This window comes from Vigna unguiculata, chromosome 4 (genome assembly GCF_004118075.2).
Source record: "Vigna unguiculata cultivar IT97K-499-35 chromosome 4, ASM411807v1, whole genome shotgun sequence".
Lineage (NCBI taxonomy): Eukaryota > Viridiplantae > Streptophyta > Magnoliopsida > Fabales > Fabaceae > Vigna > Vigna unguiculata.
In genome coordinates, this window is record NC_040282.1 from 36,923,486 (window position 1) to 36,944,973 (window position 21,488).

The window sequence follows — 21,488 nt, forward strand, 5'->3', positions numbered from 1 at the left end:
TAAAACTAACATTCAAAAATAAAACCAAGCTGAGCTTATGAGCGAGTCGGCCTAGGTTGAAGGTGAAGTCGAGTCAGTCCAAATCGAAGGTAGAGTCGAGTTAGTTCGAATAGAAGGTAGAGTCGAGTCGACCCGGATCGAATTTGGAGTCGAGTCGGTCTGTACCGAATATTGAATCAAGTTAACTGAACCAAAGGTCAAGTCGAGTTGTTTCAGACTAAAGGCCGAGCCGAGTCGGTCTAGGTTGAATCTTCGTGAGTCAACCTAAATCGAAAGTCAAAACGAGTCATCCCAAATCGAAGGTCAAACTAACTCAACTCAGACTTAAGGAAACAATTGAGCTTGTCTTAAAATAGATATTAAATTACTTTATCTAAGAAAATTAAAATCTAAGAAATTTTAATTATTCTATACAAACAAACTATTTAATAAACCAAAGAAATCCAATTATAAGTTCAAATATTATGTATTTTAATTTCTTGAAATTTTTGAAATTCCTCGTTCAAGTTCAAACACACAGTAAAGCTATATAACAACAAATACTTCATTTTTTTCGGCATCTGAGATCTGAAGAAGCTTAAAGGCTAGAAGTAATGACAAATGTGTTGTTTTCTTGTACCTCGTTCCTCATGCATTCAAATTTGAAGCATGAATTCAAAACGTTTTAGGGCAGAAATGTGCACTCTAGTTAACATTGGCGCAACACAAAGTTTTCACTTGATCAAATTCATACTGAAATCCCAAAGTTTCTTAGCCAACTCAATATCCCTTCCTCTTGACCCTACTTTGGCCATTTTATTATCTGCAAAATACTCTCCACTAAGTCCCTTAACTTCAGGGTGCAATGCTACGTAACATGTTGTTGATGCTCCCTGTAGTAACAAGATAAAGAAAAAGGGAATGCCTTTTGATTAATATAAAAGTATATTCAAATAGATTACATACTACTTTAAAATATAATTTAAAAAATTTTTACACAGACATATGTTATGCATAAAAGAAAATTATACTTTGACTGATCTCATTCTTTATTTTTATTTTGTGACATGACTTAATATGCGTCATTAATTATTTCAGAAGAAAAGATATTGATATATTAATCAACGACCTATATTAAATTACGTCGACGAATAAAATATATAAATAAAAAAAATGAGAATTAATGACCTATATTAAATTACGTCGACGAATAAAATATATAAATAAAAATAATGAGAATTATAATATCAGGTATATCGTATTAGTTTAACTAACTCACCTGTTCAGCATTTTTAAATGCAAAACTTATAAACTTCTTAAGTACAGCCGCAAGTCCTGCATAAAACATGCATGCAACTGTAATTGATGGAAATATATACAATTGCTGGACAAAAGAAAAAACGAAAAAGAGAAAACTAAAGACAACGTGAATCGATGTAGCATGTAGTTAATTACCAGGGTTAACGTAGTAACGATCAATATTGGTGATAATGGTTCCTGGATGAACAGAATTAACAGTAATATCTACTTCTTCTTCCTGCTCACCATATCAAAGAAGTAATATTAATTACATATATCAGAGAAGTGATGCATTGAACAACAATTGTTATCAATAGCTTCATGTCGTAAAATAGGAAAAAACACGATGATGTTATACCATAGATATTAATGTACCTTAAAACGTCTTGCAAGTTCATTGGCATGTAAAACATTGGCAAGCTTTGACTGAGCATATGCACAAAATTTCCGATAACTGTACACAAAAAAGCAAAAATAATGAACAACACAAAACCCTTATTGTCCTGCCTAACACTACACAAAATCACGTTGACTTCTTACCTTGATTCATCATTAATTTTATCGAAACGGATTCCTCCACGATAGGATAATCGATGAGCGCAAGATGTGACAATAACAATTCTTCCTTCTCTCTTACTTTCATGTGTTGTTTTCTTCATAGTATCTAACAGCAGATTGGTTAGAAGAAAATGACCTGCATATGCGGCATTTTATGTCAGATATAAACAACACAAATTAGAAGAATCACATGATGCTTTAAACTATCCCCGATCTATATATTTCGATGTTCTAGGAGTATCGAGAAAGATAATCACCGAAGAGATACAACACTAAGAAAATATGAGTCATACTCACACATAATAGACTGATACCATTCTTGACCCAAAACATTAAAACAATAGGTTTATGAATCTACATTCTTATATAATATTCAACTTTCTTATTTTTTACTCAATATGAGACTTAGACTCACTACAACAGTATCATGTTGTGAAACATTCGATAGTTTCTACATACCTACGTGATTGGTGGCAAATTGCAGTTCAATATTGTCCTCAGACAGCATGAAAGGGGTTCCAAATATTCCTGCATTGTTTCTTAAATTACAAAAAATAAATCATAAACATTAGTACTCCATTGTTTTCTTACAATAAATATCATTAACTCATACTGAACAACTAGTTTTTTCTAAGTAAAATAACTTGAACAAGTCTCAATTTCCATTTCATGTGAAAATTATTGAGAAGTTGTATACACTTACATGAGAATGTTTAATGGAAGAGCAGAAGAAATGAAGTCTGACGCAAATTTTCGAACAGATGCCATTGAACTAAGGTCTAATTCCATAGCATCAACTTTAGCAGAAGGATATTCCTCAAGTATTTCTTCTTTAACATCTTTTGCAGTAACCAAATTTCTAACCCCCATTATTACATGAACACCACGCATCGCAAGAACACGAGCAGTTTCAGCGCCAATACCACTCGTTGCACCTGTTTGTTCTCATCGTCAACTTTAAAAAATTGTTCTATGTTCAACTTGTAAGTCAATGTGTTTAGACTAGGTTTAAGCAGGTATTTAAAAAAATTTTAAACTAATATATATATATAGGGGTGCAAAAAACAATTTCCCTATACTAGTCTAGTAGAGTTTCTATTGGGCTTGAGAAGGCCCGGTGTTGGTTGGAGTGTTACAAAATGAGGGTTAGCACTTTCTTTAGTTTTTGTGTTTTTGGTTTTATACATGAATGCTAACAAGACACTACTAATACACTGTTTTTATTTAAATTTATTAATTTATTAAAAACTAAACCTGATTGTATAAAATTTTATAATTTTATGATAATTTTAACCAAGAAAAGAAAGGTTTACAAGAATGTCTTTCTTAATTAGTAAAATAAGAATCTTGATATTGAAACTATGAGATGAACATTAAATATAAACACTCTTTTATTGGAAAATCGAAATCAAACTGGTTCATCAAACTGTTAGCCATCACTATTATGTATGCATAATCACTGTCACTTTTGTTATAGCTTTCACTACCACTCACTCAGAGCAATAAATAAATAAAAATTATTTTCTTAACAGGAGGAAGAGAAAATTGAAGCATCGATTCGTTAAACAGAAGAAAAACAATGATTTTATTTTTCATTAAGAAAAAGAAGTGATCACCTGTAACAATAGCAGTGAGGGCAGTGCCATCGATTCCTTCAGTAACTTGTTCAGCAGTTGAAGCAGACGAAAACGAAGAACCCTTTCTTCTGCTCATTCTGTGTTATTTTCTTCTTTCTCTGAATGAAAAGTCTAAGCAAAGAATATAAAACTCAGTTATTGCCTCTTCTCTTTAATCTTCACTATATATATATATATATATAATAAACAAGTAATAAATTTACTATAAATAGTGATTGAACATGTACTTATGTTGACGATAACGACACTTCAACAAATTTCTCAGCTGAGTTATTACAAAATTGGAAGTTGGAGCTGAAATACCGTAATCTAAAATGAATTATTTGTTTCATTTTTTTAAAACAAAATTCTTGTGATATTTGGAAACAAAATCTCTATTTTTTTTAGAAAATCTCAAAGTCATATATACTCTTAACCTTATTAGCTAACTTGAGTTTGAAATTGAATTAAGAAAAGTGCATTTGTTTGCAAAAAAGTACAAGAATTATATGCGTTCGAGTTTTCATACAGGAAAAATAAGATAATTTCATAGTATATAAGTGGATGAAAATCTTATCTTACAAAATCAGTTATGTAATATTGAGATTAAACTTAAAGTCCACTTCTTAATATGGTATAGAGTTATTAAGTAAAAATTATCCTTGTTATTTGTCGAGTTTATTGTTCCACCTACTATCAAAAAGTTATTGGGTAATCTATTAATGTCAGTCTCATACTCAAGGTATATATGTCTCGGCATGAGAGAGATGTGTTGGAGTTCTTACATTAACTAAAGATAATATGATTTTATAATATATAAATAGATGCAAATCTCATGTTACAAATCGATTTGTGTGAAGTTGAGTTGAACTTGAAATTTACTTTGTAACATTACTTTTAAAGTTATAACCCTAGAAATGATGATAAGGCAAACTTACATCATGTTAAAGATAAAGGCTTAAATATTGATTTGGTCTTAATATTCGTTCAGTTTTTTCAATTTGGTCCTAATATTTTTTTTTTTTTCAATTTGGTTCTAATATTCGTTAATTTTGTTCAATTTGATCATTTTTGCAAACGTCATTAAAATAATTAATGGATTGTGAATGGTTACTACCACGTGTAATTTTATGACTTTTTAAAAAATAAATGTTCGTTTGTCACGCCAATATCATGCCATGTGTCGTTGTCAATTTTTTATATTCAATGTGGTTCTGGTATTCATTTATTTTCTTTTAATTTGGTCCGATTTTTTTTTTAATTGAGCAATTTAATCTCTCTCTAAATTGAGACCAAATTTAATTTTTATATAAATAGTATACTGATATTTTTATTAAAATTTACATTTTTATTAAATGTTTTTTGTTTAGGGTTAGTTGGTTTAAAATTAGAAGGAAAATTTTAAAATTAAATACTAACACCATTGGTTCAAAAATTTAGGAGGTTAAAAATCACATCAACTATTAAAAATCACATAAAATTTATATTAATCAATTATATTACTTTATATTATTTTTAATCTCTTAAAATTTTAAATCAATGGTGTTATTCTCTACTTTTAAAATTTTCATTTTAATTTTAAATCAACTCTAACTCTAAATTAATAAGAAATCAGTATAATATTTATATAAAATTAAATTTTGTCTTAATTTAGAGTGAGACAAAATTGCTCAGTTTAAAAAAAAGTGAGACCAAATTGACAAAAATAACAAATATAAAGACCAAATTGAATATAAAAAACTTACTGCGACACATGACATGATATTGACCTGACACCTGAACATTGTTTTCAATAAAAAAATTTAAAAAATTTAAAAAACTAAAAAATAATATGTGACCGTCACTGTTTATAATTTATCAACTATTTTAATGATGTTGACATGAAAATTAAATTGAACAAAAATTAACAAATTAAAAAAATTATTACAATTAAATTAAAAAATTGAAGGAATATTAGGAGTAAATCAATATTGAAGCCAAAATAATAAAAAGATGCAAAGTAAATCAGTAAATAGATTAGATAATGTAAAATGTGAACCACAAATTTCGACGGTGATTAATGAGACATAAAGACATCCAACTAACACCAACAATTATTTATATATATTCATCATTCTAATGGGAAGGCTAAGACCAACAACTGGGTCCATCCATCAGGAATAATCATAATTGTTCTTTAACTATATTCCTATTCATTGCAAAAATATTACATCATATACTTCGGTAGCTAAAACTATTAGTAAATGTCATACATTACTTTATAGTGTTATATATATGCTGTATAATTATATGTGACCTCAAGCTTAATTATGGTCACGTCACACTGTCAATGACGAAGAAATTAAACATGTAGAAATTCAAAATGATTTAACACATGTGTAAGTATACATACATTTTTTATATAATTATCGATGAAGACACTCCTAATGTTCATTTTCGACGGAGTTGGTTATTCACGACAAAGAAATAATATGCATTTAAATTTTTACTTCTATTTTTTATGAACATTAGAACCTTATATTCAAAACATGTTTTGGTTATTGAGTATTTTTGGGATGTCGAATTCATTGTTCTATTAGACTTATGCTATGTGTAAAATGATTTTTTAACATTCAAATCAAATACATATTAACAATCAAATACTCAAATCAAATATATATTTCAACATGTAAAATAATTCATCTAAAAATTATCAAATTCAAAAAATTAGGGTTACAATCATTTTTACCATTTCACCAATAATCATTCTATTTATAATAAAACCAGTCCTTCTATCACTATCGATATTCATAAAACAAACTCAAAATCCAAATCAATTTAGAAAATTAATCACAAATTAGAAAATAAGTATCAAGAAGGGATTATTGAAATCCACCTGAACATGGAACCCAAATAAAATTTGACTTACCTTATCTGATTAAGTAAAGAGATAGAATTCTGGAAAAAAGGAATGGAAACTATGAAGCATGGATGAAATCTTCCTCAGAATGACCAAAGCACCAAAGTGGATGAACTCCAAGAAAGAAGCCTCTAGAAGAAAGATACAGTGAGATGCGAAATGAATGCTTTTCTCAAGTGTAATAATAATTACATTAAATGTACATTTAGAAAACGTCAAGTGTAATAATAATTACATTAAATGTACATTTAGAAAACGTCAGTTTCAATATAATTTTAGTTTCAAAATTAATTAGTGTTTTATATTATTAATACTATAATTCATTGATTATTAAATTTAGTATTACCATAAAATAATAGGTTTAATTATTTGGATCATCTTCATTTTAATAGGGGTATGTCAATTTGGTTTCTACTTCTAAAAAAGTATCAATTGTATCCCAAAGTTTGAAAAGTGCATCAATTCGTATATTTCAGAAAAAAAAATTATTAACGCGTTAATGTTGTGACACATGTCAAACTCTGGTTTTTTAATTTTTTCTAATTTTTTATTTTTTTATTTTTTTTAACAAAAAATTTGGTTACCACATGCCAGGTCTCTGATGTGACATGTGGCACTGTCAATGTCACGTGGCAGGACAATATCATGTGTTAGTGTCACTACCAAATGTTATTGTCTTGATTTCAATTTAGTCCTCATATTTGTCTCTTCAATTTAGTCTATATTTTTGTCCCTTTGATTCAATTTTGTTCCATTTTTTTAATAATTGAAATATATATTTTAATCCTTTTTATGAGATTAAAACTAATTAAGTGTAAATATTTTTAAAAAAAGTACTAATATTTATATTAAAATTTAGTTGTAAAAAAAATGTTATACTAATAAAGCATTATAGTTACCCAATTCTTTTTTTCAAAATAGAGCAATATTGTTTCTTTCCAAATTCAAACCAATTTTGTTATTTGTATACATGTTACACTAATAGAGCAATATAGTCATTGACACGTGACATTATCCTACCATGTGACACTGACAATGTCATGTGTCATACTAGGAACTTGACACGTTGCAGCAAAATTTTTTGCAAAAAAAAATTAAAAAATAAACTTCAAATCACTTAGAAAAAGATTATAAAAATTGTTTAAATATGATGATGATATTAGATATAATTAAAATATTAAACTTATAATATGTAGTATTGCTTTTCTTTTCATTATATCAAAAACTTACATTTATAATAAAAAAGAATACAATTTAAAATTTAAAATGTCCCATGCGTTACACCAGTAAAAAACTAATAAACCATTGGGCCAGTCTGAATCGTCGGGTCCGTTCATATCATTGAACCCATTTGGATAGTCGGGCCTGTCTGAATCGACATTCCTGTCGGGATAGACGAGCCCGTCTGGGTTATTGGGTCCGTCTGGGTCGTCAGGCCCGTCCAGGTCGTCAGGCGCGTTCAAGTCGTCAGGCCCGTCCAGATCATTGGGTCAGTCGGGACCGTTCAGGAGGTCGAACCCGTCTAGTCATCGGGCTCGTCTCGTCTTCGTGCTTGTCCGAGTCGTCGAGATTGCTCAAGTCGTTGTGTTTATCCATATCGTTGGGCTCATCGGGCCCGTCTGTCTCGTTGTGTCTGTCCGACTCGTTGGGCCTATTCGTCTCGTAGGGCATGTCGGGCCCATTCGCCTCATCGGGACTGTCCGGATTGTTAGGGACGTCCGACACATCCAAATCGTCATGTTTGTCATGGTCTTTGGTTCGTCCAAATCGTTAGACTCGTCTAGATCGTCTAGATCGTCAGACCCGTTCAGATCGTTGGACCTATTTGGATAGTCGGGCCCGTCTGGATAGTCGAGCTCGTCCTGATTGTCGAGCCAGTCTAGGTCGTTAGGCTCGTCCGAATCATCGAGCTCGTTCGTGTCGTCGGACTCGTTTGGGTCATCGAGTCTGTCCGAATCTCTGTGCTTGTCTGGGTTGTTTGGCAGGTCTGGGTCGTTGTGCCCGTTTGAGTCGTTATACTTGTCCAGGTTGTTGGGCTGGTTGGGCCTGTCAATCTCGTTGTATCTGTCCGTCTTGTCGGGCTCGTCGGGACTGTCCGAATCGTTGGGGTCGTCTAGATCGTTGTGTTTGTCCGAGTCGTCTGGCCAGTCCTAATCGTCAGTTCCGTCTGTGTCATCGTGCATGTCCTGATCATCGAGCTCGTTCAGATCGTTAGGTCTGTCCGGGTTTTCGACCTCGTCTGTTTCGTTGAACCCGTCTGGGTCATCAAGTACATCTAGGTCTTCATGCCCGTCCAGATTGTTGGGCCAGTTCGTGTCTTCGGACCCGTCCGGATTGTAGAGCTCGTTCGGATCATCGGGTCGTCTGGGCTTCGGACTTGTCCGAATTTAAAAATATCTTATTATTTTTCAACGGAGAAGAGAAAACGTTTTTAGAAGGGGGATGGTTCTTCATAAAAAAATGAAAATGAAAAAATAAAATATTAGGAAAGGAATCTATTCAGCCGGAGAGAAAAAAACGAAAAACAAATGTATCTTTTCAAGTGTCGGCTTTATCTCTAAGCTAGAAGAAAAATTCTTAGAAATATCATTATGAGGTAATTATTACATCATATTAGTAAATTAAATTAGTGAGTTAGTGATTTGGTAAAGGTACTAGAAAACTATAGATATAATTTAGATGACTTGGAGAAACTTTTCTCAAATTACAATTTCTAAAGTTATGCACAACTTAAAAGTACCGTGATTTTAATAGGAAAATATACTTTGACACAATTTTTTTCTTTTTTTTTTACTTTTATTTGACCTTTAACTATCATTTTCTTTTTCTTTTCTTACAAAAAAATTATTTTGGTTGGGATTATTTTGTTCTTATATCCATATCAAAAAGACAGAAGTCAAACACTGGATACAGCCCATAGTATTTTTCACATTTCTCAATCATTGCTTTCGATTCATATTTGTCCACAAAAATTGTGTGGATGGTTTCAATGTCGTGATATTTAGAAGTTGGCAGTTTCTAGTTAGATGTGTTCAACATTAAATGATGTATGTTCAGATTATAATTGGAAAATTAAGTTATGTTTAATTTATGCAGAGTTTAATAACTCATTATAATAACGTTTAAAGTGAGTTTTACTTATATTTATTTATAGCTAAAAAGTGTTTGACTCCTAAACGTCTCTTGATGATTATGAACTTCAAAATAGACCTCCTTTATAACCCAATACTATGTATAAAAAAAAATTAATAAAAACGAAAGTTCAAAATATTCAAGATAAAGATTTTTAGGATAACTCCTAACTACTCGTTAAAAAATAATGTCCTGTCTTTAAAAAGATAATAGACAAATAAAGAAGTGTGGCATGTGACCAATTTTACTTGCTTATGTTTAGCTAAAAATATACAAATATCTCTAAACTATAATCATTCAATTCAATGTGCTCTCTTTTTATCTTCATTGCCCCTCTTATTTAACCTCATCTTTAGAAATTAATTTTATATAAATATTTTCTGTCTACTAAATTTATTATATTTATTAATAGAGATATTTCTTCAATATTATTAAAAGTAATTCAAATATCTTAATCCACTCATTATATATATATAAAGTAAAATAAAAATTTAATTAAAAATGAATTTAGGTGTTGGACCTAAAATCAAACCCTCCGAGATATTTATCCATCAAACAACAACTGCCACATAAATTTAATTATATAATTATATGAGAAATGACTACTCATAGTATATATTTTAATATTTTACATACTTCAAATATTAAGAAAATAATTGGTGTTACTACAAATGAACGGCACAGTCCTGTCCGAACTTAAGATTTAAAAATTGAGTCATGGTTGGGTGCAAGGAATCTTATGACCCAATTGCATTGGATACCTCAATTTCTTTCTTTTTGAAATTCTGAATTGAATTATTTAAAAGTAAAGCTGAGTTATGGAAGTTAAAAAATTAGGATCATATTAAGAATTAGACAATTTATAAGTGACCAAAATAGTTTTAAAATTTTGAATTAAATATATATATATATATATATATATAATATAAAGAAAATATCTTTTTGCGTTTATATTTTATTATTACAGTTTTAACCTTAATTATTTTAAAAATAATTTACTTTTAATCCTATTATTTTAAAAAAGAATTTACATATTTTATTTTTCAATTTTACATAAATAACTATTTTAAAAATTAATTATATATTTATTATTGATTTCGACTTAAATTTTTGTAATAATTAAAAAAATGTGAACACATGCACCTTGTGTTCACTAGTAATAGTACAATTTGTAATTAAATTTTACAATTTAGAGGTATATTATTATTGATTATATAAATATGAATTAATTTTTTCACCTTTTAATTTATAATATGAAAGGAAATACATTTTAATTTTTTTAAATTTTTAAATTATTTTACTTTTGTAGAAATTACAATGTTAGCCGGTTTGTCTTTTTATCTTTTTTTTTTCTAACTACTCATTCTTGGATTACTTTACATTTTGTCTATGAAAAGTATATTAGACCAGTCTACCTTGCACAACAAATTTTGGTTAATTTTTTGATTCGTCCTGTATAAAATTGGTTGACTCGCTAACCCACGTAAAGAATTATTTATTTCATAATTGTTCTCCAATTATAGCATGTAAAATAATATGGTACATAATATTAATAATCATATTTTTATTTAATTAAATTAGTATAGATTTAAAATAAATAATATGCACAAAACCAAAAGCAAGAAAATAGAAATCGTGAAAAAGATGAAAATTAGAGTACATTGTTGAAAATAGAAATTGTTTTGGACTAAATTAAAACAAGGGAAGAAACATGAATGAGTGAGTTGCTTTTAAATTAACTAGAGAAGAAATGCAAATGAATGAGGTGTTTAGAAGAAACACAGGACATGTTGTATTTGTGCTTCTAGATTTTAGAGATTCAAGTCAATGCAGACTATGCAGCTCAACTCGTCACACTATGTCATTGGCCTGTACAGGATATGGATTATGCAAGACTAACTTAAGCGAGTTAACATACCAAAATTCAAATACTCACTTTGTCTCACACTTTTTGTTATAAGTCTGTGGACCAGCCTACATAGCTCACCTCACATCATCATCCTCATAATTATGAAGTCCACAATCTTGAAATATATTTTAGATTATATTATTTAATACAATTTTTTTTCTAGATTAATTAACTTTTTCTTTAACTTCTAAATTATCTAAGTCTTAAAAAAGAATTCGTTGTCTTATAAAACAATATACATAATGAAACATTAGAATGCAACATAGTTAAAATCAAGTATGTACACACAAGTGTCATGATCTTATTATTACTATATTTTATATATAAATGTACTTTTAGACTCTTATTAAAACTAATATTCAAAACTTTTATAGTAAAATTAGATCAAATTACCTATGACACATTCTTAGTCTCAAAATTTTCAAACAAAAATTAATAATTTTTACATGAATGAGGAAAAAAACAGACAACTAAACTTAACTATTATACCAATTCACATTAAAAAAACACTATAATGACAATCTATAGTTTAATTTGTGAATTCTAATAAATTTTAGTGAATAATTAATTATGTTGGAAATTGTTTGAATAGAATTAAATGTTAGAAGATTGAATCATACCCATTGGGTTTTCATTATTGAAAAGGTCTCAACCTATTCCACACACCCTTTTGGGTATTCTACTTTATCAAATTTAAGCTAAAATCCCATAATTTCTTGGCCAACTCGGTGTCCCTTGCTTTTGAGTTTTCTGTGGAAACATTACAATCTTCAAAATAGTGGCCACTCATTCCCTTCACTTGTGGATGCAATGCTACATAGCATGTTGTTGCAGCTCCCTACATTAATAATGGGCAATTAAAACAAAATCTCATATTAAGGATTTGTTAGTTCAAGTATTTTAAGACTATATATTAAAGATTTTTTTTTTTTAATTTAGAATGTAAAGATCTCAATAAAAAAATGGTTTTATTACTTTTTCCTCAGCTCATGGATTGGTTTTCCCAGAAAAAGCTTATATAATAAGTAAACAAACAATCTTCTTCAACAACATTGTAACGAGTAAAACTCAAATGTTTTCATTAATAACTCATGTCAATTACTTGTCTTTTTTTTTTTTATGTAGATCATATTTGTTTAACTTACCTGCTGGACATTTTTAAAGACAAATCTACCCACCGTATTAATTAAACCTGCATAAAAAAATGAATTATTGGAGATGAAACACCAGAGATTTTATATTAATGAATCTTGAACAAATTCACATAAAATAAGAAAAATATTATCTTTAATCCAAAATCTTTAAATAATAATGTCTTTTTTAAATATGTTATTCAATTTTTACCAAACTGTTGTCTCAACTTGAATTTCTAACCTATCATATTAGAATTCATGAGATGTAACTCAATATCATAACTCCCCTAAATTTCAATCTCTTAATCTCAGTAATTCCCAAATTAGAAATGAGATATTATTGGAAATCTCATATCGATTAAAGATAAAATTATTTTATATTATATAAAGTGGGATGCAAACTTTACCTTACAAACGGTTTTGTGGGATTGAGTTAGACTTTAAAACCTACTTCCTAACGTAGTATCAGAGTCAAATTAAAATCTATTATCCTAACAAATTTTCTTAGACGTTCTATTTCATCCGCTAACGGATCATCTATTTCTGGACTATTTCATATTATATAAAAATAGTTGAATATGTAGAAAAATTAATTACCAGACAGTATATTGGTGTGACGAAAAATATTGGTGATAACAGCTCCTGGATGAAGAGAATTAGCTGTAATATCTACCCCTTCTTCCTGATCATCAACAACATGCAATAACAAAAACAACTTATTTCACTGTAATAAAACAGAGACAATTAATTAAAGAGTTTTGTTTAAGAATAATATACACCATTAAACTTGTTTCCCATATTACATTAAATCTATTTTTTATCATTTTATTCGTTTTTAATTTCTTTGAAGATTACAAATACAATAAATTTCTTCATATCTTTAAATCTGTGTCTTCTTTTCTCTTATCAAACACACATAAGCGCTTATATTTATCTCTAATTCTATTTATTTCAATAAACCCACAGAGCCATTTTTCCTTGACAAATTATAAGAAAATGTCACCAAAACAAAAGGGGAAAAATATGACATTCTATTAGGCTAATTAATGACATCTAGTTGTAGTTGAAATAATTGAAATGTATAATTGAACTGAAATCACCACTTATTAAATACAAGTCCATGCAAGATGACCAACAATACCGAAGCATGCATTAAAAAGACTTGGAAATATAGGTCGTGCCTTCATATTGATGCATTAATCCACCTACCTAGTCTTTAGTTTTGAATAAGATTAGATTTTGAATATGAAATATAAGGTGGGGATTTAGTGATTAAATAAAAAGAAAAGGTCGTGAGTTCAAATTTATCTATTAATAAAAATTACCAACTAATATTTGTTAATGAAAAAATAGAAAAAGAAAAGAAAAAGATTAGGTAATACATGAAAGAAATTGCTAAAGTTTAAAAAGAGTGTGTTATATTTTTAATGCTAATCAAATAATACTAATCAAAAGAAAAAAATTTAATTATTTTTTAAAAATTGAGATTTAATTGAGGAAAGAAATTGAAGAATCAATTTGAGATTTTTTTCACGAAAATATAGATAAAAAATGTATTAAATTTTTTTATTTTATAATAGATATAGCTTGTCTATATTTTATGTAGTGTGATTTTTATTATAATTTATTTTTTATACTTTTTTATTTTTATTTTAACAATATTTTATGTGATGATAAATAATAAAATATAAAAATTTATTATGAATAATTAATTATATACATACCTTGAATCGTCTTGCAAGTTCGTTGGCATGCAAAACGTTAGCCAGCTTTGATTGTCCATATGTAAACCACATATGGTAACTGCGCATAAGGAAATACCATAAAATACTTGTAATTAGCAACACACTACATTTTATTTAAAAATTTTTGTTTATAGAGGTTTTAGTCTCAAATTCTATAATAGTTAATAATTATGTCTCAAACAGATGAGTATAAGTAATTTTCTTGCATATTTGAGCTTTTATATATATATAAAAGTTTTTTTTGTTGTAACTTTCTTTTCTGATTTAGTGTTAATAATATGCTTTTTACGAGTCTAAATTTTTTATTGAAATTTTTAGTATTGTTTTTTTTAACATTAAAAATATATTATTAAAAATATATTATGTTAGTACTTTAAATATTTTTTTAATATATTTTTAAATTTCAAAATCACCATTAAATTATTTTAAAAACATAATAGAACACAAAAAAAACTCAACACAGAAAATCTAAATTCGTTTTTCAAACACGTGTTCTTCTTCTTTTCCTTTTTTTGTTCTCCTTTTAACATCTTTATCATGATTAAACACCTAAGTCATCACCAATACTATCACAACCACTATAAAGGTACCATTATGATATGATTGACACCTTATTTCACGGATATATAAAAATAAAGTTCACAAACTAATGGTTCAGAATCATATTTATCTTATCCATAGACAAACAAATCTTAGAGTTAAATAATGATAATAAAGTTGATCTCTCCGTCCCATTTGTTTTTATAGATAAAATTCTTAAAGAATATATAAAATTTCACCTTTTAACATCAAAAATTATTAAAAGACTAACATTAATGAATATTGTTAAAATAAATTTTGAATAACTCTAATAATATTTTAAAGAATGATATTTAAATATAGCTCAATCTTATGAAAATAAATTGTCATCATAATACATTTTTTTTTACCTTGATGGATCATTAATTTGATCAAAACGGATTCCTCTAGACAAATGATGAGTTATAGAGGAGACATTAACGATTCTTCCTTCTTTCTTGCTTTCATGAGTTGTTTTCTTCATAGTATCCAACAACAGATTTGTTAATAGGAAATGACCTGTGGAATTGTGTTGAAGGTTAATTTTCATAAGAAAATAAGACAAAAATCCTATGGATTAAAATTGACTTAAGTATAAATGTATAAGTAAAAGATTATAGCTTTTTTTTTTAGAAACCAAATAATATTTCTTTTTAAATTAATTTCATCTTACAACAAAAAATCAATATTAATACACATCTTTTTAGATTGTGCTTTATTAAAAGGGTGAAATATATTTTTATTCATTAACTTTAAATAAAAATTAGAATTAATTTATCTTGAACATTTTGTTTCAATTTAGTCATCAATTTTAAAAATGCGTAAATATAATCACTAGTGCAGATTTAACATTTTACTTCGCCTTATAGGCCTCGGTTATAGAGGAACCGAAGTCTATAAGGAGGCAGTGACATTTTTGCAATTTCGTCCAACTATATTGCCTCGGGTCCACTAAAAACCGGTGCAGTAAGGGGTTTTAGGCTTCGGTTACAAAAGAACCGAAGCCTATAAGGCAACCTAGTAACCCTAATTTCAAAAATACCACCAACGTCAGTATTATTGGTCTCGGGTTTTTATTGAACGAGGCAATAAAGGGCTTTATGCCTCGGTTATTAATTGAACCGAGGCCATAAAGCCTCTCATAATTCCCAATTCGCAAACTCTCACTGTTCATTGTCTCCCACAACTCTCTTCCCTCTGCGCGAACCCTCCAATTTCTGGTCTCCGGCGAGCTTCATCCAGCGGCTGTGCCAGCGGCTAGGGTTTTTCATCGGAGCCGCCTTGCCTCAGCCCCCTGGAACCTCCTCCATCACAACCGTTGCGCCGCCTCTGAACGGCTTGCTCCTCCGTCTCTTTCTCTCGCGCATAACTCAGCACCTAAGCCCTAAGCTGCCATCTCTAGCATCCCATAGTTGTCGGCGTCGACGAGCCTCCACCTCGAGCGTCTTTAAGCCCACCGTGGTCCGCTGCGATTGCCGCTCTCGCTCAACTCCCGCATCTTATCACTACTCTGCCACTTCGGAACCCTTGTCTTCCGCTGCAATTTCCGACGAAGGTTTCACTCTCCGTTCTCGTAAGTCAAGTTGGAGCTACGACAAACTGGTTTCATCCTAACTCAACTCCATTGGTGTTGTTCTAGTGTTTTATTCATTCTATTTGTTGCTCGCTGCATTTTGGGGACTCTGATGGGGTTTTGAAAGGGGAAGCATGTATGTTATTTTGTGTTTACCGAATGTGGCTGAGCCGAGAGTGGTGGATCCTTGAACCTCGTTTCTGTTGCCAGTGACGACAATTTTGTCTATGCCATCTGCTACGAACATCACGTTATGCAGATTCTGTCCAATGTTCACCTTCTCGTTATAGATCCTTGATTTTACATATATGATTGCTCTTGCAGGATGATTGTTTCCCATTGCGGCAAGTGCATTCACTGCTGCTTGGATTGTTCTGTGTGTCCCTACACCATCTTGTGCTACTGTGAAATGTGGTTGTTTCTGGATTGGTTGCAGCGTTCCGAGTATATGGCTTCGGTTCGACCACAACCGGAGCCGAAAAGAGGGTATTTTTGCTTCGATTGACACCCGGGACCAAAAGTTAACCCTTTTTGCCTCACCTCAATATGTCTCGGTTCTGGAACCGGGGCAAAATATTAAAAATAACCGAGGCCATAAGGCCTTACTGCACTAATGAATTCTTTTAACCAAATTTTATTAAGTTTAGTTAATGTTTCAAACATATTTTTATGATAACATTTGAATTGTTTACACAATTTGATATATTTTTGCTTCAATGTTAGTTGAGAAACATATTTGAAATATCTCATAAATTTAACAAAATTTGATTAAAAAATTAAATCTAAGTATTTTTAAAGATGCAATACTAAATTAATCCAAAATTTTGATGAATGAATAATTTTAATTTAAAATTAAAAAACTACAAAGATATTTAATTCTTAAATAAATATCAGATGAGTTATTTAATGTTCAAATATATATGCTGAGACAAACATAAGAATATAAGGACAAACACATCCTTATTTTCTTCGGCAGCATCGATTTCTTACCCATGTGATTTGTGGCAAATTGCAGTTCAATGTTGTCTTCGGACAGAGCGAAAGGGGTTGCGAATATTCCTGCGTTGTTTCTTACAATTGCAACAAATAAACAAAAACACATTGTTACTCTATGAATTAATGCAAGTAAAAATTTTGGAAGTAACTACACTTACATAAGAATGTTCAATGGAAGGCCAGATGAAATGAAGTCTGATGCAAACTTTCTAACAGATGCCATTGAACTAAGGTCTAACTCCATGTAATCAACTTTAGCAGAAGGAATCTCCTTAAGTATCGCTTCTTTAACATCTTTTGCAGTAACCAAATTTCTAACCCCCATTATCACATGAACACCACGCATCGCAAGAACACGAGCAGTTTCAGTGCCAATACCACTGGTTGCACCTGTTTGTTCTCATCGTCAACAACAACACAAATTTACATACAAAATGAGAAACAGATTCCGCAATCTGCAACCTAATATACACACTCTTGTGCATATTTTAAGTGCATCTCATTAGTTTTATCTTTAGTCGATCTGAAATTTTTAATATATCTTACGCGGTGTTGAGATATATTAATCTCGTGCGTGACATTAAATATCAATAGATAATCCAATAGTATGTGGTGTTAGAAGTTCCACATCAACTAGAGATAAGACCACCTCATAATATATAAGTGGCTGCAATTTTCACCTGACTGGTTTTGTGAGATTGAGTTAAACTTTAAATCTAACATGAATAGATTTTAAATTTAACTCAATCTCACAAAATTAACTTATAACTTGTAAGATGAGGTTTGCACCGATTTAAAATATCATAGTAAAACATGAAATTGTGAAAAAGAAGAACAAAAGAAAGAAAAAACAGAGAGTAACCTGTAACAATAGCAGTAAGGTTGCTGCCATCGATCCCTTCAGTAACTTGCTCAGCAGTAGAAGAAGATGAAAAACCAGAACCGTTTTTTCTCCCAAACAGCCACCACATCGTTGATTTGTTGAACTCAGAAACCAATAGAGTTATCCCACCAAATAAATAGACAGGGATTTTATTTTTTTTTTCTATACTAATCTGTAGTATTTATGATCACACTTACCGATGGACATGATCCTTTCTGCGTGCACTTAAGGTTCACTCATGATTCTATGAATGGTTCCTCTCCTTCACATTTATTGTTCAGAGTGTTACGTCCACAAACACGGAAGATACTTATATTAACAAATGCAATATTAGTTTTATTGATTTATTCAAGATAATATTAATTTAACGTACAAATATCAAATGACTATCAACAGAAATTGTGTTTTCTAATTTTGATCATTTTGTATCAACGTTCTTTATAAAATTATAAAAAAATTCAAAGTTATTAATGACAAGATTTAAAAGCTAAATTACACGAGATAAAACACGAATTTGAATTTTGCTGGATGTTTTGTACTGTCTTTCTGATATGTTTTCACCAATTTAGATTTTATTAGTTTTTTATTAGTTTTTTATGTTATGTCACCAAAATATATTTATTCACACTAATTTTTATGTTTTAAAATATATTAAAAAATTTTATAATATACCAACATCATTTTTAATGCTCATTTTGAAGCTAAAATACATGAGATAAAAACACTATTGTGAATTCTTTGTTGGGTGTTTTGTGATGTCTTTTTACTATGTTTTCACCAATTTAGATTATTTATTAGATATTTTATTTTATCTGTCTATTATGTCTTTAAAATATATTCATACTGATTTTTAAAATATATTAAAAAGAAATTATAATATACTAATGTTTTTAATACTCAATAAAGAAAAACACTTTACATCATAAAATAGTGAAAATCACCCGTATATAATTGTTTTAATTACCTTGTCTTATTTTAATTACTTAAAGTTTAATGTCTACATTAAAATTATATTATTAAATAAATATATACATATTAATTTTTTATTTATCTCACCTTTTTATTGTATAAAAACATATCCTTAATATACCATTTATTATAAATTAATTAATTAAGTTTTAAATTAATTTTAGTGAAATTCGCATTAGAAAAAATGTTCGAATTTTTTATTTTTCTCTATTAATTTTTTTATCAACGTATAAAATGATCTTTACTTTGGTCTTTATGTCTCCAATTCTTTTATCAACTAGTTCATTTTTTTTTTCTTTATTCTTATTCAACTCACTCCTATAGAATGAAAGACAAAGTTGATTAGGAAAATTTAACTAGAGACTTGGAGAGATAGAAGAGTGAAAGAGTAAATTAACTCACAAATTATAAGAGATTAAAGAATGAATGAGCATGTTGATAAATGAGTTAAAGATGAAAAAAATAAATAGCAGCCACATCAACAAAATTAAATCACATAATATTAAAAAAAAAGTAAAAAATACTTTAAAGGTTGGATCCAATAAAATTTTAATAGCAATTCATCATTAAAAATATTTAAATTTCTAAAATAATTAATTCTTGATTAATCTAAAAAATTATTGAAGATGTACTATAATAAGATATGGACTTATCATCAAACGAATTAAATGGGGTAGTTACGTCTTATTTCATCTTTGTGGGACCTTCTCTTCGCTATGTTTTATTACAATTTTGATATTTGTCGTTTCTTTTTGTGTTTATTTCTGTTTCTTTAAATTTTTTACACCTATTATAGTATCATTATTATGATTTTTTATAAAAATAGCAAGACACCTTGTTATAAGACTACTATTGTGATAAAAGAATAATAAATATTCTTAAAATTTTAATTAAAATTAAGAAAATATATTAAATATATATTTTTACACTTCTTTATTAAATCTTATCGTTATCTGATGTAAGAGATACTACTATCTTATCTTCATTATGGAAAAGTTATGGATCTAGCATGGCAGTCACACTTAAAATACAGCATACACCTTACATTTCCCTGTATTTTCTTCCAATATATTTAAAATTTTATGTTTAAAATTATTTATTTCTTATTTTTCAGTTACTTCTTAATTGTTTATTTACATTTTTATTTTTATCCTTTTAATATATTTTAAAAAAATAATTAACATTGTATTAATACGCAGAAAAATATGCTTAATGAATATTAATTAGTATATATATAGTATTTTATCCTATATCACACACATTATAAATATTTAATTTTTTATAAAAAAAAATTAGAGTTAAATATATTTTTAGTCCCTAACTTTATATGTGAAGTTATCATTGGTTTGCTTCATACTCTGATACATTATAGTCTCCAAATGTTAAAGATAAATAAATGTAGTTCTTTTAATCCAATTTCATTAAATTTTTTGAACGTGTTAGATGTGTTGGATAACGTTTGAGTTATTTGTACGATTTCGATAGATTTCAGTTCAAATATCAGCCCATAATACCATTTAACAAGCTCAAATAAATTAATGTCATTAGGTTAAAAGGATTATATTTATTCATTTATAAAATTAAAGTATAAAACAAATTTGACAAATTCCAATTTCTCATATAAATTCAAGAATTACAAACATAATTAACCCAAAAAATAATTACTCTTTGAAAATTTCCATTGAAACACACAATTAAGCTCTTAAGGGACATTGCTTTCTTGAAACAATACCAACTAAGAAACGGAGGTGTTATTGGTTACCCTCAATCCCAAACTGATTCAACACCTTCAGAATATATCAAAATAGGGATTAATTTGGTCTTAATTTAGCCTACCACTAAATTAGACATAAAACTAAACTAAACTAATTTACAATTAGTAAATATTTTAAGGCTTAACTCTCTTAAAACTCTCTTAATTCACTCGTTGACTTTCCTCTTAGGCCTGGTTAACAACCTCTAAACAGATCTCAAGTTACTTTAAAAAAATAATTTAAAGTGATTCACATTTTTTTTCCTTCTTTTAAGAGGCACCCATGTTACTCATGTAAGTACTTCCATGTGCTTCTTAAATCAAGAAAATACCATGTGTTCTTCCTAAAATCAAGGAACACCAATGTATTAAATTAGATTAGATTAAATTAACTAAATGTTAAACTTAAGATTAGTAAAATATAATCATTAGTTTAATTAATTTTATGTTCATATACTTATAATTTCTTTCTTCTAAAAACATGTT

At 28.8% G+C, this 21,488-nt stretch overlaps 2 protein-coding genes across 2 annotated transcripts; both read right to left on the reverse strand.

Moving 5' to 3' along the window:
• Positions 1 to 591: 591 nt before the first annotated feature.
• LOC114181231 (short-chain dehydrogenase TIC 32, chloroplastic-like) lies at positions 592 to 6,471 on the reverse strand. The gene is made up of 9 exons (XM_028067626.1): positions 6,361 to 6,471; positions 3,453 to 3,584; positions 2,540 to 2,771; positions 2,296 to 2,375; positions 1,819 to 1,972; positions 1,654 to 1,732; positions 1,435 to 1,516; positions 1,259 to 1,314; positions 592 to 872 (listed from the first exon to the last, which is right to left on the reverse strand). The coding sequence occupies exons 2-9, from the start codon at positions 3,547 to 3,549 to the stop codon at positions 714 to 716; spliced, it is 939 nt and encodes a 312-aa protein (XP_027923427.1). The 5' UTR covers positions 3,550 to 3,584; positions 6,361 to 6,471; the 3' UTR covers positions 592 to 713.
• Positions 6,472 to 11,986: 5,515 nt separating this feature from the next.
• On the reverse strand, positions 11,987 to 18,564 carry LOC114181011 (short-chain dehydrogenase TIC 32, chloroplastic-like). Its single transcript, XM_028067322.1, has 8 exons — positions 18,260 to 18,564; positions 17,556 to 17,787; positions 17,392 to 17,471; positions 15,200 to 15,347; positions 14,250 to 14,328; positions 13,123 to 13,207; positions 12,538 to 12,584; positions 11,987 to 12,230 (listed from the first exon to the last, which is right to left on the reverse strand). The coding sequence occupies exons 1-8, from the start codon at positions 18,366 to 18,368 to the stop codon at positions 12,072 to 12,074; spliced, it is 939 nt and encodes a 312-aa protein (XP_027923123.1). The 5' UTR covers positions 18,369 to 18,564; the 3' UTR covers positions 11,987 to 12,071.
• Between the last annotated feature and the right edge of the window lie 2,924 nt (positions 18,565 to 21,488).